Genomic DNA, 18,578 nt, shown 5'->3' on the forward strand with positions numbered 1-18,578 from the left:
CTCTTATGGTTTCTTGAAGTAGTTTTTTATAGTTTTCTTTGTACAGGTCTTTTGTGTCCCTGGTAAGATTTATTCCCAAGTATTTTATTTTTTTGGTAGTTACTGAGAATGGTATTGATTTCCTTATTTCTTTTTCAGCAATCTCTTTGCTGGTGTAGCTGTCCCTAGTTCTTGCTTTTTTTCTTTTTTTCTCTTTCCTTTCCTCATTCCTTTCTTTTTTCTTTCTTTTGGTTTTCCCCATCCCTTGTTTTTCCTTTTGCAATTTTACCACTTTTTTCTTTACTATGTTTTTTACTCTCTTCCCTCCCTCTCCAGATATTTTGGCTTTTTTTTTTTCTTTCTATTTTTCTCATTATCTTTCTTTTATCCTTTTACAATCTGTTTTCAGTTTTTTTCTTCTCATTTATTGCATTTTTTTTGCAATTTGTTTATGTAATTTGTGTTTTTTGTTCTCTTGTTTTATTTATTTATTTATTTATTTATGTGTTTTTAAAAATTTTTTTGTCTGAGTGGGAAACAACAACCATTCCAACACAATACAACAATAGTTGCACCTCCTGTGGCCCCCTACCAGAAATTTACACACACTCTCATTCTCTAACACTCCCACAGGGAGACAGGTGGTGAGTGCCTAATTGCTAACAACTAGCCAATGGAGGAGTATAGTACCCTGCTCTCACAGATATATCAAAACAAAATTTTAAAAAATCTTGGGCAAATAACACCAACATATAACCACAAATTAAACATAAATACAACAACACAACAATGTCTTGGAGACAACAGACCATCACAGTCCACACAAAAAAGCAAAATAAAGAAATAGAAAAAAAGAGACCAGGATACAAACCCAGAATACATCCATGAGGAAGATGGAAATCCCTGATAAAGAATGGAATCCCTGATAAGGAATTCAAAAGAATTATATTTGGGTACCTTCAATAGCTTAAGAGACAAATCTAGAAACACTGACAAGATCATGGAAAATACTGACAAGATCAAGGAAAACACTGACAAAATTAAAGAAAACACAGACAAAACTCTAGAGCAATTTAGGAAAACAATATGAGAACAAATTGACAAAATAAACAAAGAATTAGAATTGATACAAAAACAACAAATAGAAATCCATAAGATTAATACTAAGACTTCAGAAATAGATAATACATTGAATGGGCAAATGAGTAGAATCGAATCAATGGAAGACAGAATTAATGAGATTGAAGACAAATACCTCAATACTGCTTTGTTAGGGGGTCACTCAGAAAAAAGATCAAAACAAAATGAAGAAAGAAGAACTAAACATTACAATCAACCAAGCCTAAGATTCATGTGGGATACCATAAAAAAGGATAACCACATGTAATCAGAATACCAGAACAGGAAGAAACAAATAAAACCACAGAGAAAATTGTCAAAGATTTGTTGGGAGAGATTTTCCCTAACATGATAAAAGTCAAAAATATATCCATTCAAGAGGTTAAACAAATCCCAAACAGGATAGACCCCAAAAGAAAATCACCAAGATATATCTTAATCAAACTTACCAAAGTCAAAGACAAAGAAAGAATCCTGAAAGCAGCACAGGAAAAACAAAAAGTTATCTACAAAGGGTAACCAATAAGACTAAGCTGGGATTTCTCAGCAGAAACCATGCAGATGAGAAGGCAATGAGATGATACAAATAAAACCCAGGGCGGGGGGAATTTCCAAACAAGAATTATATCAGCAAAATTGTCCCTCAAATATGAGGTGAAATTAGGACATTTCCAGATAAACAGATATTAAGGGAATTTGTTAAAACCAGAGTCTTACAAGAGATGCTAAAGGGAATCCTTCAGACAGAGAATCAACAACAGCAAACAACAACCAATGATTAACACACATGATGACATAACCCAGAAACTAACCCAGTTATAGAAGTATCCAAAGTAAAATAAACTTACGTGACTGTAAAGAGGGAACCAGAGACATCAATTGGTAAATGAGGACAACTACAAACCAAAAAGAGGGAATAAAGCGTATAGTTACAGAACTTCTAAATGCTGAAGAAGTCAAGACAATAGCAAGATAGAACAGACCGTTTTAAACTTGGGAAGAAAATAATAAATCACAAGGCAACCTCAAAGAAAAATAATGAACTTTTGCATCAAAATTAAAAAGAGGACAAGCATAACTATTTAGCAAATATTAAAACAATAGCAAAGAAATAGATAATAACACAATTCATAAACAAAATGATCTCAGCACAGGAAATTATAAGGAACAAAGAAATCAGCAACACCATGAAAAAACACATAACAAAATGACTTCAATAAATTCATACTTGTCGATAATTACACTGAATGTAAATGGATTAAATGCACCACTCAAGAGATGGAGAGTGGTAGATTGGATATGAATACATGGCCCATCAATATACTGTCTACAAGAGACTCACCTTAGACACAAAGACAAAAATAGACTCAAAGGTTGGAAAAAGATATATCAAGCAAATGGCAACCAAAAAAGGACAGGAGTAGCAATATTAATTTCTGATAAAATTGACTTTAAGACAACAACCACCATAAGAAACAAATACCCAACTCACTGCTGTCGAGTTGGATACAACTCATAGGGACCCCTCCTTCGGTGTCCAAGGGAGTATCACTACGGAAGTAGATTGCCCAGTCTTCCTTCTGAGGAGTGGCTGGTGGATTTGAACCACCAGCCTTCTGGTTAGCAATCAAATGCCTTAGGCACTACACCACCGGAGCTCCTATAAGAGACAAGGAAGGACATTATATAATAATTAAAGGATCAATTGAACAAGAAGATATAACCATAATAAATATCTACGGACCCAATGAAAGAACCCCAAAATATATAACTCAGACTTTAAAAGAGTTGAAAAGGCAAATAGATGACTCCACAGTCATAGTGGGAGACTTTAATACACCACTTTCAATAAAAGATAGAACAACTGGAAAGAAACTCAGCAAAGCTGTAGAAGAACTAAACATTACAATCAACCAACTTGACCTTATAGATATCTACAGAGCACTTCACCCAACAACAGAAAAGTATGCATTCTTGTCCAGGACACATAGAACATTCTCCAGGATAGAACATATGTTAGGCCACAGAGCAAGCCTCAATAAATTTTAAAAAGCTGAAATACTGTAAAGCATTTTCTCAGATCACAATGCTGTAAAATTAGAAATTAACACTAGGAAGACCAACAGAAAAAGGACAAATGCTTGGAAACTGAATAACACCCTCCTCAAAAACAACTGGGTAAAAGAAGGTCCATATATATAATAGAGCTAATGGGGGTAAAGTGGTGTTAACTTCTTAGTGACAGCCAAACACCATGAAGGAGTGAGTCACTGGGCCCATGGGCTTTGGACCATGGTCACGGAGGACATCAAGCTCAACTGGCATAACATACTACACAAAAACATTGTTCTACATCCTACTTTAGTGAGTAGCAACTGGGGTCTTAAAACTTGCAAGTGGCCATTTAAATGCAACAATGAGTCTCTCCTCACCTGAAGCAAAGAAGAATGAAGAAAACCAAAGACACATGGAAACAATTAGTTCAACAGACTAGTAGACCCTCAGCCTACATGACCCTGAGACCAAAAGAACTAGATGGTGCCCAGCTACCATTGTTAACCACTTGGAAAGGGGTCAGTGTAGGAGATCCTGGAAAGAAAGGGAGAAAAATGTGGAACAAAACACAAAATCATAACAAAGACCAGGCTTACTGGTCTGATAAAGACTGGTAAAACCCCTGAGAGTATGGCCCCTAGTCACCCTTTGGGCCTGGAATTGAACTCACTCCTGTGGCTGTGAGCCATACAATAGACAGGCATATAAGGTGAATGTTGTAGGTATATAGGTGCACTCCTTAGAATTATGAACCATGGGAGATAAGAAGGGCAGTATTTCCACAAGGAGATAGGTCAGAGGGCAGAAATGCATAGGAAAGAAGGACACAGGGAGTAGGTTACCATAGGATGAAAGTGGGAAGAGAGCAGTTGCATTTTGTGGATTGCAATCAATGTCACGAAACAAAATGTGTATTAACTGTTGTATGGAAAATTAATTTGCTCTGTAAACTTTCACCTAAATCACAATTTAGAAAAAAAGAGTGGTGAGTGATAATGGTGAGGGTGATGGAAATGGTAGGAGATGTGAATGATGATATTAAAGAGATGATGGTGATAATGAGGTTCTGGTGGGGGTGGTGATGATGGTAATGAAAATACTGAAACAGTGATCATTTCTCCCTGTCATTCAGGTGACCCATGAGGTAGCCCAAGGCTGGTGCAAAGAGAAGGATATCCCCTACTTTGAAGTCAGTGCCAAGAATGACATCAATGTGGTGCAAGCCTTCGAGATGCTGGCCAGCCGGGCCCTGTCCAGGGTGAGTGGCTGTGGTGACAGTACCTACCAGGGCTGCCACCAAAATGAGGACCCCAAAGAGGAATAAATTAGGCACAGGTAGGAATGTGGATGAGGCAGGATTGTTCATTGTCTTAGTTAATTAGTTGCTGAATGGGCTCAATGGTACTCCAAGTCCAGAATCACAGAATACCAGAGCTATAAAGGTACCTTAGAGTATAGAGTCAGTGGTCTGTAAATCTGGCTGACTAGCAAAATCACTTATGGAATTTCTAGAAAATACAAAGTCCTATGTTGTTGTTGTCTTTGTTGTTATGTGCCATCGAGTCAGACCCGACTCATAGCGGCCCCTCCTTGGGTTTCCGAGGCAGTATCACTACGGAAGTAGATTGCCTCATCTTCCTTCCAAGGAGTGGCTGGTGGGTTTGAACCTCCAGCCTTCTGGTTAGCAGTCAAGTGCCTTAGGCACTATGCTACCAGAGCTCCCACAAAGTCCTATACTCACCCCAAAACAAACCCCTTGCTGGCAAGCCAATTCCAACCCATGGCAACTCCAAGTGTTACAGAGTAGAACTGCCTCATGGAGTTTTCCTGGCTGTAATCTTCATAGAAGTAGATCACTAGGCCTTTCTTCTGCAGCACCATTGGGTGGGTTCGAATTGCCAACCTTTAGGTTAGTTATCAAGCAGAAACCAACCAGGAACCTCGTACTCAACCCCAGGAAATATTTATTTAGTGAGTGCTTGAGCAGAGGTGATCTAGTTCAATGTTTTCATTTTCTTTGGTGGGAGAGAAGCCCATGTTGCCAAGCATTTATCCAAGTGGACTGTCAAATCTGCATGAGCTGCTGACATCCTTTAATCAAAAAGATGAATAGATGGAGACCCATTGGTAGAATCCTTCAACAAGCACATATTGAGTGTTACATGACTCAGGCACTGTGCAGGACTCTGGGGATCTGAGGTCTCATGAGGGATTCAGACATGCACAGAGTGATGTAACACAGTAGTGTATGGTGGGGATGGACTTGGCAATGAGTCCTAGAGAAGAGGCCCACAGCCCATACTACAGTGGAAAGAAGAAAGAGATGAGAGGGGGAGATTATAGAAGACTTCCAGGAAATAGTGGCAGGGTTTTAATGCAATTTGGCTGTGAGTTTGAAAACTCCAAAATGGACTATGAGAGATTATCATGGGGAAGGGCTCAGCTTGTTTCATTGTTCTGCCACATTTAATCAAGGTGGACTTCTTGGAAGAGGGGAGAGGACGATCTGAGCAATGATCTCTGAGCTAGAGAAATGAGCAAAAAAGGATGAGGAGTAGAAGGCTTCCCCTGTGGGGAAGCATCTGCCCTTGTGCGTGACAGGCCCTATCGGGCCCTGTGCTTCCAGCTTCCCTGGAAGCCAGGGGTCCAGAGACCAGCTTAGAGGTTGTTGGTGTTGGAGACACCTTCATTGTCTTAGTAAATTATAGAGTTCCATGGCTGCCCAGGAAGAAGATGCAGGCTTGCTGTGCTTATACCTGGGAGCCTTCATCTCTGGGCTTGCCCCTGCGGGCTATTCTTGTGCTTCTCCTCCCAGCCTTCAGCCTTCACTATCTCATGTTGTTGTTGTTGTTACGTGCCATCGACTCATAGCGACCCCTCCTTGGGTTTCCGAGGCAGTGTCACTACAGAAGTAGGATTGCCCAACCTTCCTTCCAAGGAGTGGTTGGTGGATTTGAACCGCCAGCCTTCTGGTTAGCAGTCAAGTGCCTTAGGCACTATGCTACCAGAGCTCCTCTATCTCATGTTAGGAGGAAGCAACGAGGTGTCCGTCTCCAGGGCAGAGTCTAGAAATGAGGCTTCATTTCATAGTCAGTAAATCAGTTCTTGGGAGCTCTTATGGTGCCCCAGGTAAGTGCTTGGCTGCTAACTGAAAGGTTGGCAGGTAAAACTTGCCCAGTGGCTCCACGGGAGACCTCATGATTGGTTCCTATAAAGATTACAGCCTAGAAAACTCTATAGGGCTGTTCTACTCTGTCACATGCTTTCATTGTGAGTCAGAATTGACTCAATGGCACCCAGCAACAACAAAGTCAGCTTTTAAATCACAAATGTGATTGTTCATGCCATTCCCCTGGATTTATCAGAGGAATGCCATGAACCTTGTATGATCTGTGATAAATAAGCCTCCACAAACACAGTGCAATGATTCCCAAACACTTAACAACAACAACAAAAAAAGTCACGGCCACTCAGTTGATTCTGACTCATAGTGACCCCTATAGGGTTTCCAAGGCTGTAAATCTTTACAGAAGCAGACTGCCTTGTCTTTCTCCCACAGAGTGGCTGGTGGGTTGAACCACCAACATTTTAGTTAGCAGTCCAGTGCCTTAACCACAGTGGCACCCCAAAGTGTCTGCTTATGGCTGGCATTGGGCTCTCTGGGGAAGGAATATTCTTTATTCTTGAAATTTTGTCCTTCCTACTGTTTGGGGATTAAATGCACCCATTTTTGTGTTCTCATGCTGTTAGCAGATGGTAGCTTGTCCACTTTTTTTCTTTTTAACATCCTACTTGACAACTTCCTCACATTAATGGAGAAAATTTACTGACCGAAAGTCTGAAAGTCGCAGGTATGACATCTGCACTCAGACTGCCTTAGATTTGAATCCTGCCCTGAAGTTTTCAAGTGGACCTTGGGCAAGACAGGTAACTTATCTGAACCATAGTTCCCCCATCTACAAACTGGAAATAATTCAACTCAATGAACATTTCTTCAGTTGTTGGGCTAGGACTGGACACACAGATCTCAGTACAGCCAAGGTCAGGTAGAGGAGTGTGATACTCACAAGTAGATTGTCATGGACTGTGCTAAGTGCCACAAGGGATGTGGTTAAGACCCAGAGGTACCTTAGAAACAACTGGTGGTGAGAGTGGGCAAAGATGCCTATACACAGAAATGGCATGTGAGCTAGGTTTTACAACAATTAGCTGTTTACAGGTGGATATGGTAGGTATAGTGGGTTCAATATGTCCCCAAAAAGGTATGTTTAAGTCCTAACCCTGGTACCAGTGAGTGTGACCTTATTTGGAAATAGGGTCTTTGCAAATGTAATCAAGTTAAGTTGAGGTCATCCTAGATTAGGCTGTGCCCTAAGTCCAATGCTGGGAGCTCTGGTGGCGTACTGCCTAAGGCATTTGCTAACCAGAAGCCTAGCGGTTCAAACTCACCAGCCACTCCTCAGAAGGAAGTTTGGGCAATCTACTTCCATAGAGATACTCCCTCAGAAACCCAAGGAAGGGTCACTATGAGTTGGATCTGACTCAATGGCAGGGAGTTTGGTTTTGAGTTTTTCTAAGTCCAATGACTGGGGTCTTTATGAGAGAGAGATTTGGAGACACAGACACAGAGGGGAAAGGGTCATGTGAAGGCAGAGGCAGAGATTGCAGTGATGCAGCTACAAGCTAAGGAATGTAAGGATTGCCTGGCGCCACTGGAAGCTAGGAAGAGGCAAGGAAAGATTCTCCCTTAGAGCCTTCAGAAGGAACTTGAAGCTGAGGACAGCTTGATTTTGGACTTTCAGCATCTAGAACAAGGAGCCTTTATGGCACAATGGTTAAGAGCTCAGCTACTAATTGCAAGGTTAGTGGTTCAAACCAGGGCTTCAAACTGGTTCAGTCATGGCTGACACACCAAAATCAGAACAGACTCAAATTTGTAAAATGTGGATGTACCAGAATGATAATCAGACAGGAAAAATTTGGGGTCAAAGCCCAGGAATGGAAGATACAGAAGAGGCGTGGTGAGCTCTTTGAGGAGTCTGATGTGGGAGACTGGGTTATTGCCAAGACTGTGGAGAGTGACACACATTCAAAGCTGCATGGTCAGCTGCCATATTTAAGTGGGACACCGCAGTTTCCAGTTTCACCAGTCAGGAGATTTGGTTGCTATGCAATGCACACACTGCCCTTGTTTTCTGAGAGGGAGGTTAAGTCTCTAGCAGAGTGTTGACCCATAATTTTTCCCATTCTGGTTATTGTTCTGGTGTACTCACATTTTACAAAGTTGGGTCCATTCCGGTTTCACTTTGCTGGCCATGACTAAACTGGGAAGAACCAATTTGAAGCTCTGATTCAAACCCACCCAGTGGCTCCACTGTAGAAAAGATTATAGCCTTAGAGACCCTATAGGGCAGTTGTATTGTGCCCTATAAAGGTCACGATGAGTAGGAACTGACTGGACTGGCATCCAAGAACAGCCTCCAGAACTATGAGAGAATAACTGTCTTGCTTTATGCCACACAGTGGTGGTATTTTGTTACTGCAGCCTTAGGAAACAACAGGTTATTGGGGGTGTGAGCAGGAGGGGCAGAAGAGCAGAGAGAAGGGCATGGTCAGTGGCCTAGGCCTGAATCCACAAGGCTGGTTTGAGGAACCAACCATGGGTTCCATTTTCAAGAAAAAGAAACTTGGTGTGGTGGGATGTGGGGAGGTGAGGACATGAGCTGGCAAGGTCAGTGAAGGCTAGAACACAAAGGGCCTTCAGAGCCTGACCAGGGATTCTATTCTCCCACGATTGGTCTCTCCAAGGAGTCTATCTACCTAATGTAAATGTTCAACTCATATGCCTGTCTTTTGTTTGGCTGGAAACCACAGGAGTGGGTTCAATTCTAGACCTGAAGGGCAGCTAGGGGCCATAGTCTCAGGGGTTCACCAAACTCTCTCACACCAGCAAATCTAGTCCTTTTTTTTTTTTTTTAAATGATTTTGAGTTTTGTTCCACATCGTTCTCCCACTCTATCCAAGATCCCCTACATAGATCCCCCTCCAAATTGTTGACAATGGTAGCTGGGCACCATCTAGTTCTTCTGGTCTTGGCTATAGTTTTTTTTTTTATTATTTTATTGTGATTTGAGTGAAAGTTTACAGAACAAATTCACTTGCCATACAACAGCTCGCATACATTTTGTCTCATGACATACAGACCAGGGGTTAGGGCCCTATTCCCTAAATCCAGGCTTTCTAAAACACTCCGCTGAACTCTGAGGACACTTAAGGATACACGTAGGACCTTGAAGCCACAGGATAAACAGGATGCATCTTCCGCAGGGTCAATATTATTCAGAAATCTGGAGGAGAGCTGTTTTACATTGAAACAAACATACTTATTAGGGCTTAGATTACAATATTCACTTTTTTTAAGTCAAATGTTGTTGTTGGGTGCTGTAGAGTTGGTTCCAACTCATAGTGACCTTAGGTACAACAGAACAAAACACTGCCTGGTCCTGCACCATCCTCACAATTATTGCTATGCTTGAGCCCATCATTACAGCCACTGTGTCAATCCATCTTGTCAAGGGCCTGCCTCTTCTTGGCTGACCCTCTACTTTCCAAAACATGACGTCCTTCTTCAGGGACTGGTCCCTCCTAATAACATATCCAAAGTAGGTGAGATGAACTCTCACCATCCTCCCTTCTAAGGACCATTCTGGCTATAGTTCTTTCAAGATAGGTTTTTCTGGTCTTCTGGCAGTCCATGGTATATTCAATATTCTTTGCCAATACTATAATTCAAATGCATCAATTCTTCTTTGGTCTTCCTTATTTATTATCCAGCTTTTACACGCATATGAGGCAATTGAAAATATCATGGCTTGGGTCAGGTGCACCTTAGTCCTCAAAGTGATATCTTTGCTTTTTAACCCTTTAAAGAGGTCCTTTACAGAAGATTTGACCAGTGTAGTGTTATTTATTTATTGACTGCTGCTTCCATGGGTGTTGCTTATAGATTCAGGTAAAATTAAATCCTTGACAACTTCAGTGTTTTCTCCATTTATCATGATGCTGCTTATTTGTCTGTTGTGATGGTTTTTGTTTTCTTTATATTGAGGTGTATTCCATATGGAAGGCTGTAGTCTTTGATCTTCATCAGTAAGTACTTCATGTCAACTTCACTTTCAGCCAGCATGGTTGTGTCATCTGTTTATCACAGGTTGTTAATGAGTATTTCTCCAATCCTGATGCCACATTCTTCTTCACATAGTCCAGCTTCTTGGATTACTTACTTACCATTGAATAAGTATGGTGAAAGGATACAACCCTGACACAAAAGTCTCTTGATTTTAAAACATGTAGTATCCCCTTGTTCTGTTTATGTACAGGTTCCTCATGAGCACAATTAAGTGTTCTGGGCTTCTCATCCTTCTCAATGTTATCCATAATGTGTTACTATCCACACAGTCAAATGCCTTTGTGTAGTCAATAAAACACAAGTAAACATCTCTCTGGTATTCTTTGCTTTCAGCCAAGATCCATCTGACATCAGCAGTGATATCCCTCTTTCCACATCCTCTTTTGAATCCTGCTTGAATTTCTGGCAGTTCACTGTCAATGTACTGCTGCAAGTGTTTTGGAAAGAGTGTTTATAAATATATATTTTAAAGTCAAACAAGAGTTTTCAAAGACATATCTTACCAGGACCTTTCTCTTCCTTCCCAGGGAGGTTATGTGGTCAGTCATGCCAGCCCCAGGGGTGTTGAAGGAAGTTGGAAAAAGTTCTGCTATAGGTAAGGAGGGAAACCTCAGACTGGTATGGGCAGAGCTTGCACTTGAAGTCAAAGAGACCAGACTTTCCATCCTGGCTCTACCTCTTATAGCTGTGTGTCCTTGGGCAAGTCATACAGCCTTGACCATTTCCCTACTTCTATGTTGTTATTATTACTTGCCATCAAGTCAGCCCCCAACTCATGGCGATCCCATGTGTTGCAGAGTAGAATGGCTCCATAGGATTTTCTCGGCCATTTTTTAATTTTATTTTATTGTGATTTGGGTGAAAGTTTACAGAGCAGATTCACTTGCCATACAACAGCTCATATACATTTTGTCTCATGACATTGATTACAATTTACCCCAGGGTGAAAGCTCCCCTCCCACTTCCTTCCCATAGTTACCTCTTCCCTGTGTCCTTCCCTCCCATGCACTCCTGCCCCCCCAGAGCTGTCTCCCTGTGTGTACACAGCCCTTCTATTCTCCCATGATTGGTCTCTCCAAGGAGTGTGTCTACCTAATGTAAATAAATGTTCAGCTCATATGCCTGTCTTTTGTTTGGCTGGAAGCCACAGGAGTGCATTCAATTACGGACTTGAAGGGCAGCTAGGGGCCATAGTCTCAGGAGTTTCACCAGGCTCTCTCACACTAACAAATCTGGTCCTTTTTTTTTTTTTTTTAATGATTTTGAGTTTTGTTCCACATTGTTCTCCCACTTTATCCAGGATCCCCTACATAGATCCCCCTCCAAGTGGTTGACAGTGGTAGCTGGGCACCATCTAGTTCTTCTGGTCTCATAGTCATATAGGCTGAGGATCACATGATGTACCAGTCACTTGTACCAATTGTTTCCATGCATCTTTGGTTTTCTTCATTCTTCTTTGCTCTGGATGAGGAGAGATCCATCACTGCATCTAAATGGCCACTTGCAAGCTTTTAAGATCCCAGTCACTACTCACCAAAGTAAGATGTGGAACAATGTTTTTGTGTAGTATGTTATGCCAGTTGACCTTGATGTCCCCTGGGACCATGGTCCCAATCAGCTATAATTTTTACAAGAGCATATCATTAGGCCTTTCTTCCATGGAGAGGCTGGATGAGTTCAAACCATCATCCTTTGGGTTAACCGTCAATCATAAAACCTTGTGCCACCCTACTTTTAAAGAACAGATAATAATACTTCATGAATTTTATGAAAGTTAAAAAATACCATAGCACAGAGAATAATTAAATAAAAATTAGCTGTTTTTTAATGAGAGCTAATTATAAGGGTTTTCAGCAGGGGAGCCCAGCTGCAAAGAAAACAGGCTTCATGGTGTCTCAGTTCCCTAGCACTGCTGTAGCAGAAATACCACAAGGGACTGGCTGTAAAGAACAGAAATTTATTTTCTTACAGTTCTGGAGGCTAAAAGCTCAAATCAGGATCTTCTCAGCCATGTTGATTCTTTCTTGTTGGTAGCCCCAAGTGTTCTTTGGTTACTTGTTGATCTTTATATGGTATCTGTCTTCTCCAGTGTGTGCCCACTTCTGTGTCTAAGCTGCTCTTTTAACAACTTAGAAGTGATTAGGTTTAGGACACATTGTGCATTGGCATGACCTCATTAACATAACAAAGAAAACTCTATTAGCAAACAGAATTGCATCCACAGGAACAGAGGTTGGGATTCCAACACATATTTTGGGGAGACACAATTCAATCTATAGCAGGTAGGTAAGAGGTTACTGCTATAGTCCCAGCATGAGATGGAGGAGATGGTAAGAAGGAGGCAGATTAAAGAGATTTAGGAGTTAGAGCTACCAAGGGTTAATAATGGGCAAACGTAGGAGAGAAGGAAATGGGTAGCAGTTTAGCTTGGCAAACTGAGGGATGGTGGATTAGTGTTGCTATGGACCAGGATAGGAAACAGAGGGGAAGCAGGACTTTGCAGGAGGAGGGGCAACAAAGTCCTTTAGGGCACATTGCATTTAGAGATACCAGGTGGACACATCCAGCCAACCTTTTGTGGCCCCACGTGGAGTTCTGCAGTGATCTCTGGACTAAAAACTGCAATCTGCAAGTCATTTCTATGGAGTCAAGAGCAGGTGCTCTGCTAATGTTTTGAAAGGAAAGAAGGTCGGTTGATTACTTTAATATCTCCATTTGGCCACATCCAAGGATTAGGGTATTTAGTTATTCCAAAATATGATTACAAATGCCCTCGTAATTAATTAAAGACAAGATGATCATTTGCTCCGAGGGATTTGGATATGTATGTAGGATGTGTCTTCCCAAATAACCAATGCTACCCCTGCTGGAAAGAGCTCTGGTGGTGCAATGATTAACGCATTTGGCTGTTAACCAAAAGGTCAGTGGTTTGAACCCACCAGCTGCTCCACAGAAGATGAGACAGTCTGCTTCCTTAAAGATGTACAGTCTTGGAAACCCAGTGGGGGTCACTATGAATCAGAATCTACTTAACAGCAGTGAGTCAATCCCTGCTGGAACTAGTCAAGCTTGTCTCCAGTAGTGTAAACTACAACACAGAGGCTTTATTCACTTCTGGTTAATTGTCTCTACTCACAAGAAACAAGAAAGTGGGCTGGCTAGCAGCTGCTTGGTGAAATTACAGGAGCTCTACGAGGTCCTCAGGATCCAGGATCTAATGGTGGGGCCACTGAGGTGACCAGGCTAGGGGCACAGAAACCACCACACCCTCACTGACGTGACACATGCATCAGAACACTGCTGTATTACTTATGGTTAGATATTCAAGCTGCTAAGAGGACCAGGGCCTGGAGAAAAGAATTGCACAGGAAACCTAATTATGGCTTGCAGGTTATACTTGGAGTTTTTGCAGGAAATCCCAGGAGCAAGATGATGTCATTATCAAGTGGAAATAATGCCATAAATGGGAAGAGCTCAGAATTGATTAGGTGATGAAACTGACGTGAAAGACCTTAAGCTTTGCCAGTGTAGATGTGTGAGGAAGTCTCTCATACCCACCCAAGGCAGCATTGTTCCTAAAGTGAAAAGTTGCTTAGCAGATACTCCAAATGCCTTCTCAAGAAGCTGGCACCTGGCAGGGTCATTTGTGTGGCACAGATTCCTGTTACCTGAGGGCTCAGAGGCTCTGGAATCCCAGCTGTGTCATAAGAGGCTGGGGCACACTCGGGAGTGATGAATCAGCAGAACCTGCCCCTCCATCCAAAAGACTCAGTTAGGAAAATTCCTGAGCCCAGGCCAGGTCTCCTTGGGTTTCATGATGAGAGAAAACCAAAAACCAAACCACTTGCCATACAATCAGTTCTGACTCATGGTGACCCCATATGCAAAAGAGTGAAACTGTGCTCCTTAGGGTTTTCAGTGGCCAACTTGCCTGAAGTAGATGGCCATGTCCTTCTTCCAAGGTGCCTCTGGGTGCATTCAAGCTCAGCAGCCTTTTGGTTAGTAGTCAAGTGTTTAACCATTTGTGCTACCCAGGGACAGCCATGATGAGAGAGGGGACCCAGAAAAACAGTAAGAGAATCCTTCAAAAGCCTGTCTCACTGGGAGAGATAAATCTGTTGGTGTTTGGGGGAAAAAAAAAAAAAAGAACTTAAATAGTTCTATTACTGTTCCTTGCCCTTCACTAAGAGATTCAGGAAATGAGTGTTTAACTAAAAGTAGCTCAGTGAACTGAGGCACCCTGCCCATAGCAGAGGGCCCAGCTGGAAGACGGGATGATGTCCAGGACTAGGTAGGTCTGAGCCTGCACACCAGGCCTGGGCAGAACTATCGATAAGGAACCACTCTGACCCATTGTCTCTCTGGCCCATTGTCTCTCCTCAGGAGCCTCTAGGGCAGGCTCTCTGTCCCTTCAGAGTGAAAACAGGGATGTGTTAGGAAAAGGTCTGTCAGCTGTGGGCTAGGCTTCTCCCCAGAGAAGGAAGATCTGGTACGAGGTATAGGGACCTCCCCAGAGCTTCATAGAAGAACAGACCTTCATGTGAAGAGTACAGACTACCCCATCCCCACATTACTTCTTCCTGTAAAAAAGATAAATAAAATTCTAATAACTCAAAGGAATTTTCTGAGGGGCAGTGAAAGCCCGTCATTAGGCTAACTAAGAATAGCTGTTCTGCTGGCCTCAAGACCTCCCAGGGAGGAGGTGAGAGAAGAGGCTGTCCAAGAAGCAAACTATATAAAGGGCTGAAGCCCAGACCCAGCACCATGAGCTCTGTGGCCCCAGGGTAAATCATTTTCTGTCTGGGCGTGACAATGAGTTGTGCAGGGTCAGCTGGAGCTTCTCATGTGTCTTAGAGGGTCGTCATCATCATCAGGGCACAGGAGGCGGGGCCTGACATCCCCTCCTGACACCTGGGTCTTGAGCATTAAGGGGCTGGTTGATGGGTGATGTCCCCTAGCTATCCTCAAGCATCTACTGGGTTCCAGGCCTGACCCTAGAGCTGTGGAGGAGATAAATAAGAGAGAATGCACAACCTTTGTCCCTTGAAGTTAGCTCCCTCAGAAGGCCAGGTCTGTCAGACCGACCAGCAGGTACAGTGTCTCTGACACACAGGAGGCTCCAGCCATGCTCAGGTCCATGCTCACTCACTTACACTCTCTCTCGCATGCGTACTACCAACTGTAGGAGAAATGAAGATGCAGTTGAGCTCTGAGGCTCATGGCAGCCACGGCGGGGTAAGGAGATATGGCCCCTTTAAGAAGTCCTGCAGCCTATAGAACCCATCTTCTTGAGGAAGGACCCACCACACACACACAACTAGGGATGGGGTGGAGCTGTGGTTTAGGTCAGAAGTGGAGCCAGTTGAATGGCGAAAATGTCAGATTCTGAGAAGGACTTTACTGGGCTCTTATTGGGACAGGAGAGCTTTGCGGAGTGGGCAGAGAAGCAAAAAGTCCACCAGAAGTATTGAGTCTATTTTGGGGGCTGAGGGACATAGAAGGATAGAGGATTGACTGGACTCTTCCTGATGCCAGAGCAGGGTGGGTGGAGGGTGGGAGGTGGACAAGGTGAAGAGAAGTTTGGATTATGAGGATGTTTGTGTGGCAGAAATAAGAAGTAGGTCAACATCCTCACCTGAGCCCAAGTGACACCTCAGTTGTCCCCTCTGGAGAAAGGAAAATTATGGGACCTAATGGCAGGTCCCAAACAAACAAGAACCCTGCTCTCCTAGAGCTGACATGCTGGTGAGAGAACGTAATAAACACAGAACTAACCTAGCCACTATTCTGGGTCCCTGAAAAAAGGCTAGAGGAACAGAAGGGAAAGGAGGAGGGTAGGAGAGGAAAGTGGCTTCTTCCTCTGGACCTCAGTTTCCCAACATTACAACCTCTAGGGCAGGCAGCGCTCTTTCATCTCAGGACATGAACCCTGACTCCTCTTTTCCTTTCCAGTATCAAAGCATCTTAGAGAATTACCTCTCAGACTCCATCAGGCTCTCACCAGATGACCAGTCCAGGAGCAGATGCTGCTGACCTTCGAGACTCCTGCACTGGACCCCCAGAGACAGAGCCTGCCCTGGGCTTGTGACTTGGCCTTGAGGGCAGATGAGGAACCCTGCCAGCCCCACCGTCTGCTCAAGCTCAGCCCAGGTGGCTTAGGGCTCTGCAGCCAGAGGCCTTGACCTCATCTCATCTGTGCTGGGCCGCTGCCTCGGGCTGAACGTGGTGAGGGTGGAACTGGGACTTCAGGGTTCTAATTGAAGCCCAGAATGTTACAGCCAACTCCAGGCCCTGGAGTAGTCACAATACCCTTGTTGGCCTTGGCTTTCCTGCCATCTTCCCTCCCCAAACACATGCTGCTCCGGAATGCTGCCTCAGTTATAGTCTCCTGTGGACTGGACCTACTCACCCCAGCTCACCACACACCTCCCAAAGCTCAGCACAGCACTGGACATTGGTACAGATCAGTCACCTCAAGAACCCAGGCCAAGAGTGAGGGCCTGGGTGCCTGTCTCAATTCCTGGCAGAAGCTCTTCAGCCCAGGACCACCCTCTTTGCTCCTTCAAGAGTACAGAACTGAGGGAGTACAGGAAAAGCCATCAGGGACTCTGGTCCATGCCTTCTTGCTGCATGTTCAAGTGACTCCGGTAAACCTCTCTGAGCCTTGGCTTGTTCATCTGTCGAATGGGGGTGATAGGCGCTCCGCCTATAGCAGCGTGTGGTTCTGAGGAGCAGAAGCTCAGCTTAAACCTGAGTTGTTTTTGTTGATATACATGTAGACCTTCGACAGTAGTTTTGAGCATCTACTGTGTACAATGCATTAAGGTTCAGTGACAAACAAAATAAACAAGACCTCTCCTGGAGCCGACATTCTGGTGAGAGAGGTAATAAACACAACATAAACAAATATCCTTAAATAGCAGGTAGGTGCTGTGAACAAAGTGAAGCAAGGTAAGAGGGACAGGTTTAGGGTGGGATGTTATTTTAGACAGAGTTGTCCAAGAGGGCTTCCCTAAGGAGGTGGCATTAGCCCAAGGGCTAGAGAATGAGAAAGAAGCTGCAAGGTCTGAGGCCCTGATGCAATGACAAGCTTGCTGTGTTCCAGGAACAGACAAGACATACATTCACCTTGTTGGACTCAGGTCTTGAAAGGAGTGTCGGCGCAAGGAAGCCACCACTGACACGATAATGCAAAAGCAAAAGAAAAGTTTATTTGCTAGCTCGAGCTAGGGTCTCTGCTTATACCAACACAGCAGTTTGGGCAAAAGACCCCGTGCTCTCCTACTATTACATTTTTATAGGAAAAATATAGGGTGGAGTAACACCAAGGCAAAAGGGGTACAAATGATTGGTTGTTGCTAGGGGGTAGAAAAGGAGGGGAGGGGGTTTGAGGTAAAGCTCTGAGGCGTAGGGGATGTGCTGGAGCCAGGTAAAGCTCTGAGGCATGGGGGACGTACTGGAATCCCCGGAGCTAAAGACTTCTGGGTAAAGAATTACCTGGAGAGCATTAGGACTCAGGCCTCACATTCCTTAGGACTCAGGCCTTACACTAAAGACTCCTGGTTAAAGAATTACCTGGAGGGCATTAGGACTCAGGCCTCATATTCCTTAGGACTCAGGCCTCACAACCTGAGGATACAAAGCTGCTGTCCCAGAGACAAGGCAATTGAGCTTGGATTCTTTTCCCCTACCTTTAATGGCACCCTGATGCTGTGTTGACACTGGCCACCAGAGGGCAGCAATGTCCTTTCCCTCCCAGTTTGAACAGAAAATGGACAATGAACACTTGAAGGGCTCTTGTTTCCTTGTGCTGATGCTGAAAACTTGTTCATGGTCTCTGGGCATGTTTAAGATATGTAGGGGTAGTTCCAACTTCTTCAGCCTAGCATGGAATGGGTAAAAATAACATAAGTGATTCAGACAAGAAATCAAAATGGATTTCCTGATCAGCACTGGTGACAAATACTAGAATGAGGGGACTGGAAGGCTCATGGATTCCTGTCCCTGAAGTCTCTAAGGTTATAATCTACTTGTTCTTCTGGCTACAGACAGCACAGATAGGGATTGACAAGGTAGATGGCTTCTTAGGTCTGTCTGCCTACGAGAGACATCTCCTGGGTAGCAGTATTCTTTCCTGCCCTCTCAGCAAAGCCAGAGATGCTGGCCTGTGACTGCCAGGAGTCAACTGACCATTAAGATATGCCTAGAGGAAGGGAGTTGGCTGAGAGGGGGGTCA

At 43.6% G+C, this 18,578-nt stretch overlaps 1 protein-coding gene across 1 annotated transcript in view; it reads left to right on the forward strand.

Annotated features, from left to right (window-relative positions):
• RAB7B (RAB7B, member RAS oncogene family) overlaps window positions 1–16,375 on the forward strand; it is a 24,179-nt gene extending 7,804 nt beyond the window's left edge. Inside the window, exons 4-5 of the mRNA XM_007953315.1 lie at window positions 4,286–4,411; window positions 16,295–16,375. Coding sequence (XP_007951506.1) covers window positions 4,286–4,411; window positions 16,295–16,375 — 207 coding nt within the window. The remainder of the gene's footprint in view (window positions 1–4,285; window positions 4,412–16,294) is intronic.
• The last annotated feature ends 2,203 nt before the right edge of the window (window positions 16,376–18,578 follow it).

Source organism: Orycteropus afer, unplaced genomic scaffold (genome assembly GCF_000298275.1).
Source record: "Orycteropus afer afer isolate SDZICR_OR568_19922 unplaced genomic scaffold, OryAfe1.0 scaffold00013, whole genome shotgun sequence".
Lineage (NCBI taxonomy): Eukaryota > Metazoa > Chordata > Mammalia > Tubulidentata > Orycteropodidae > Orycteropus > Orycteropus afer.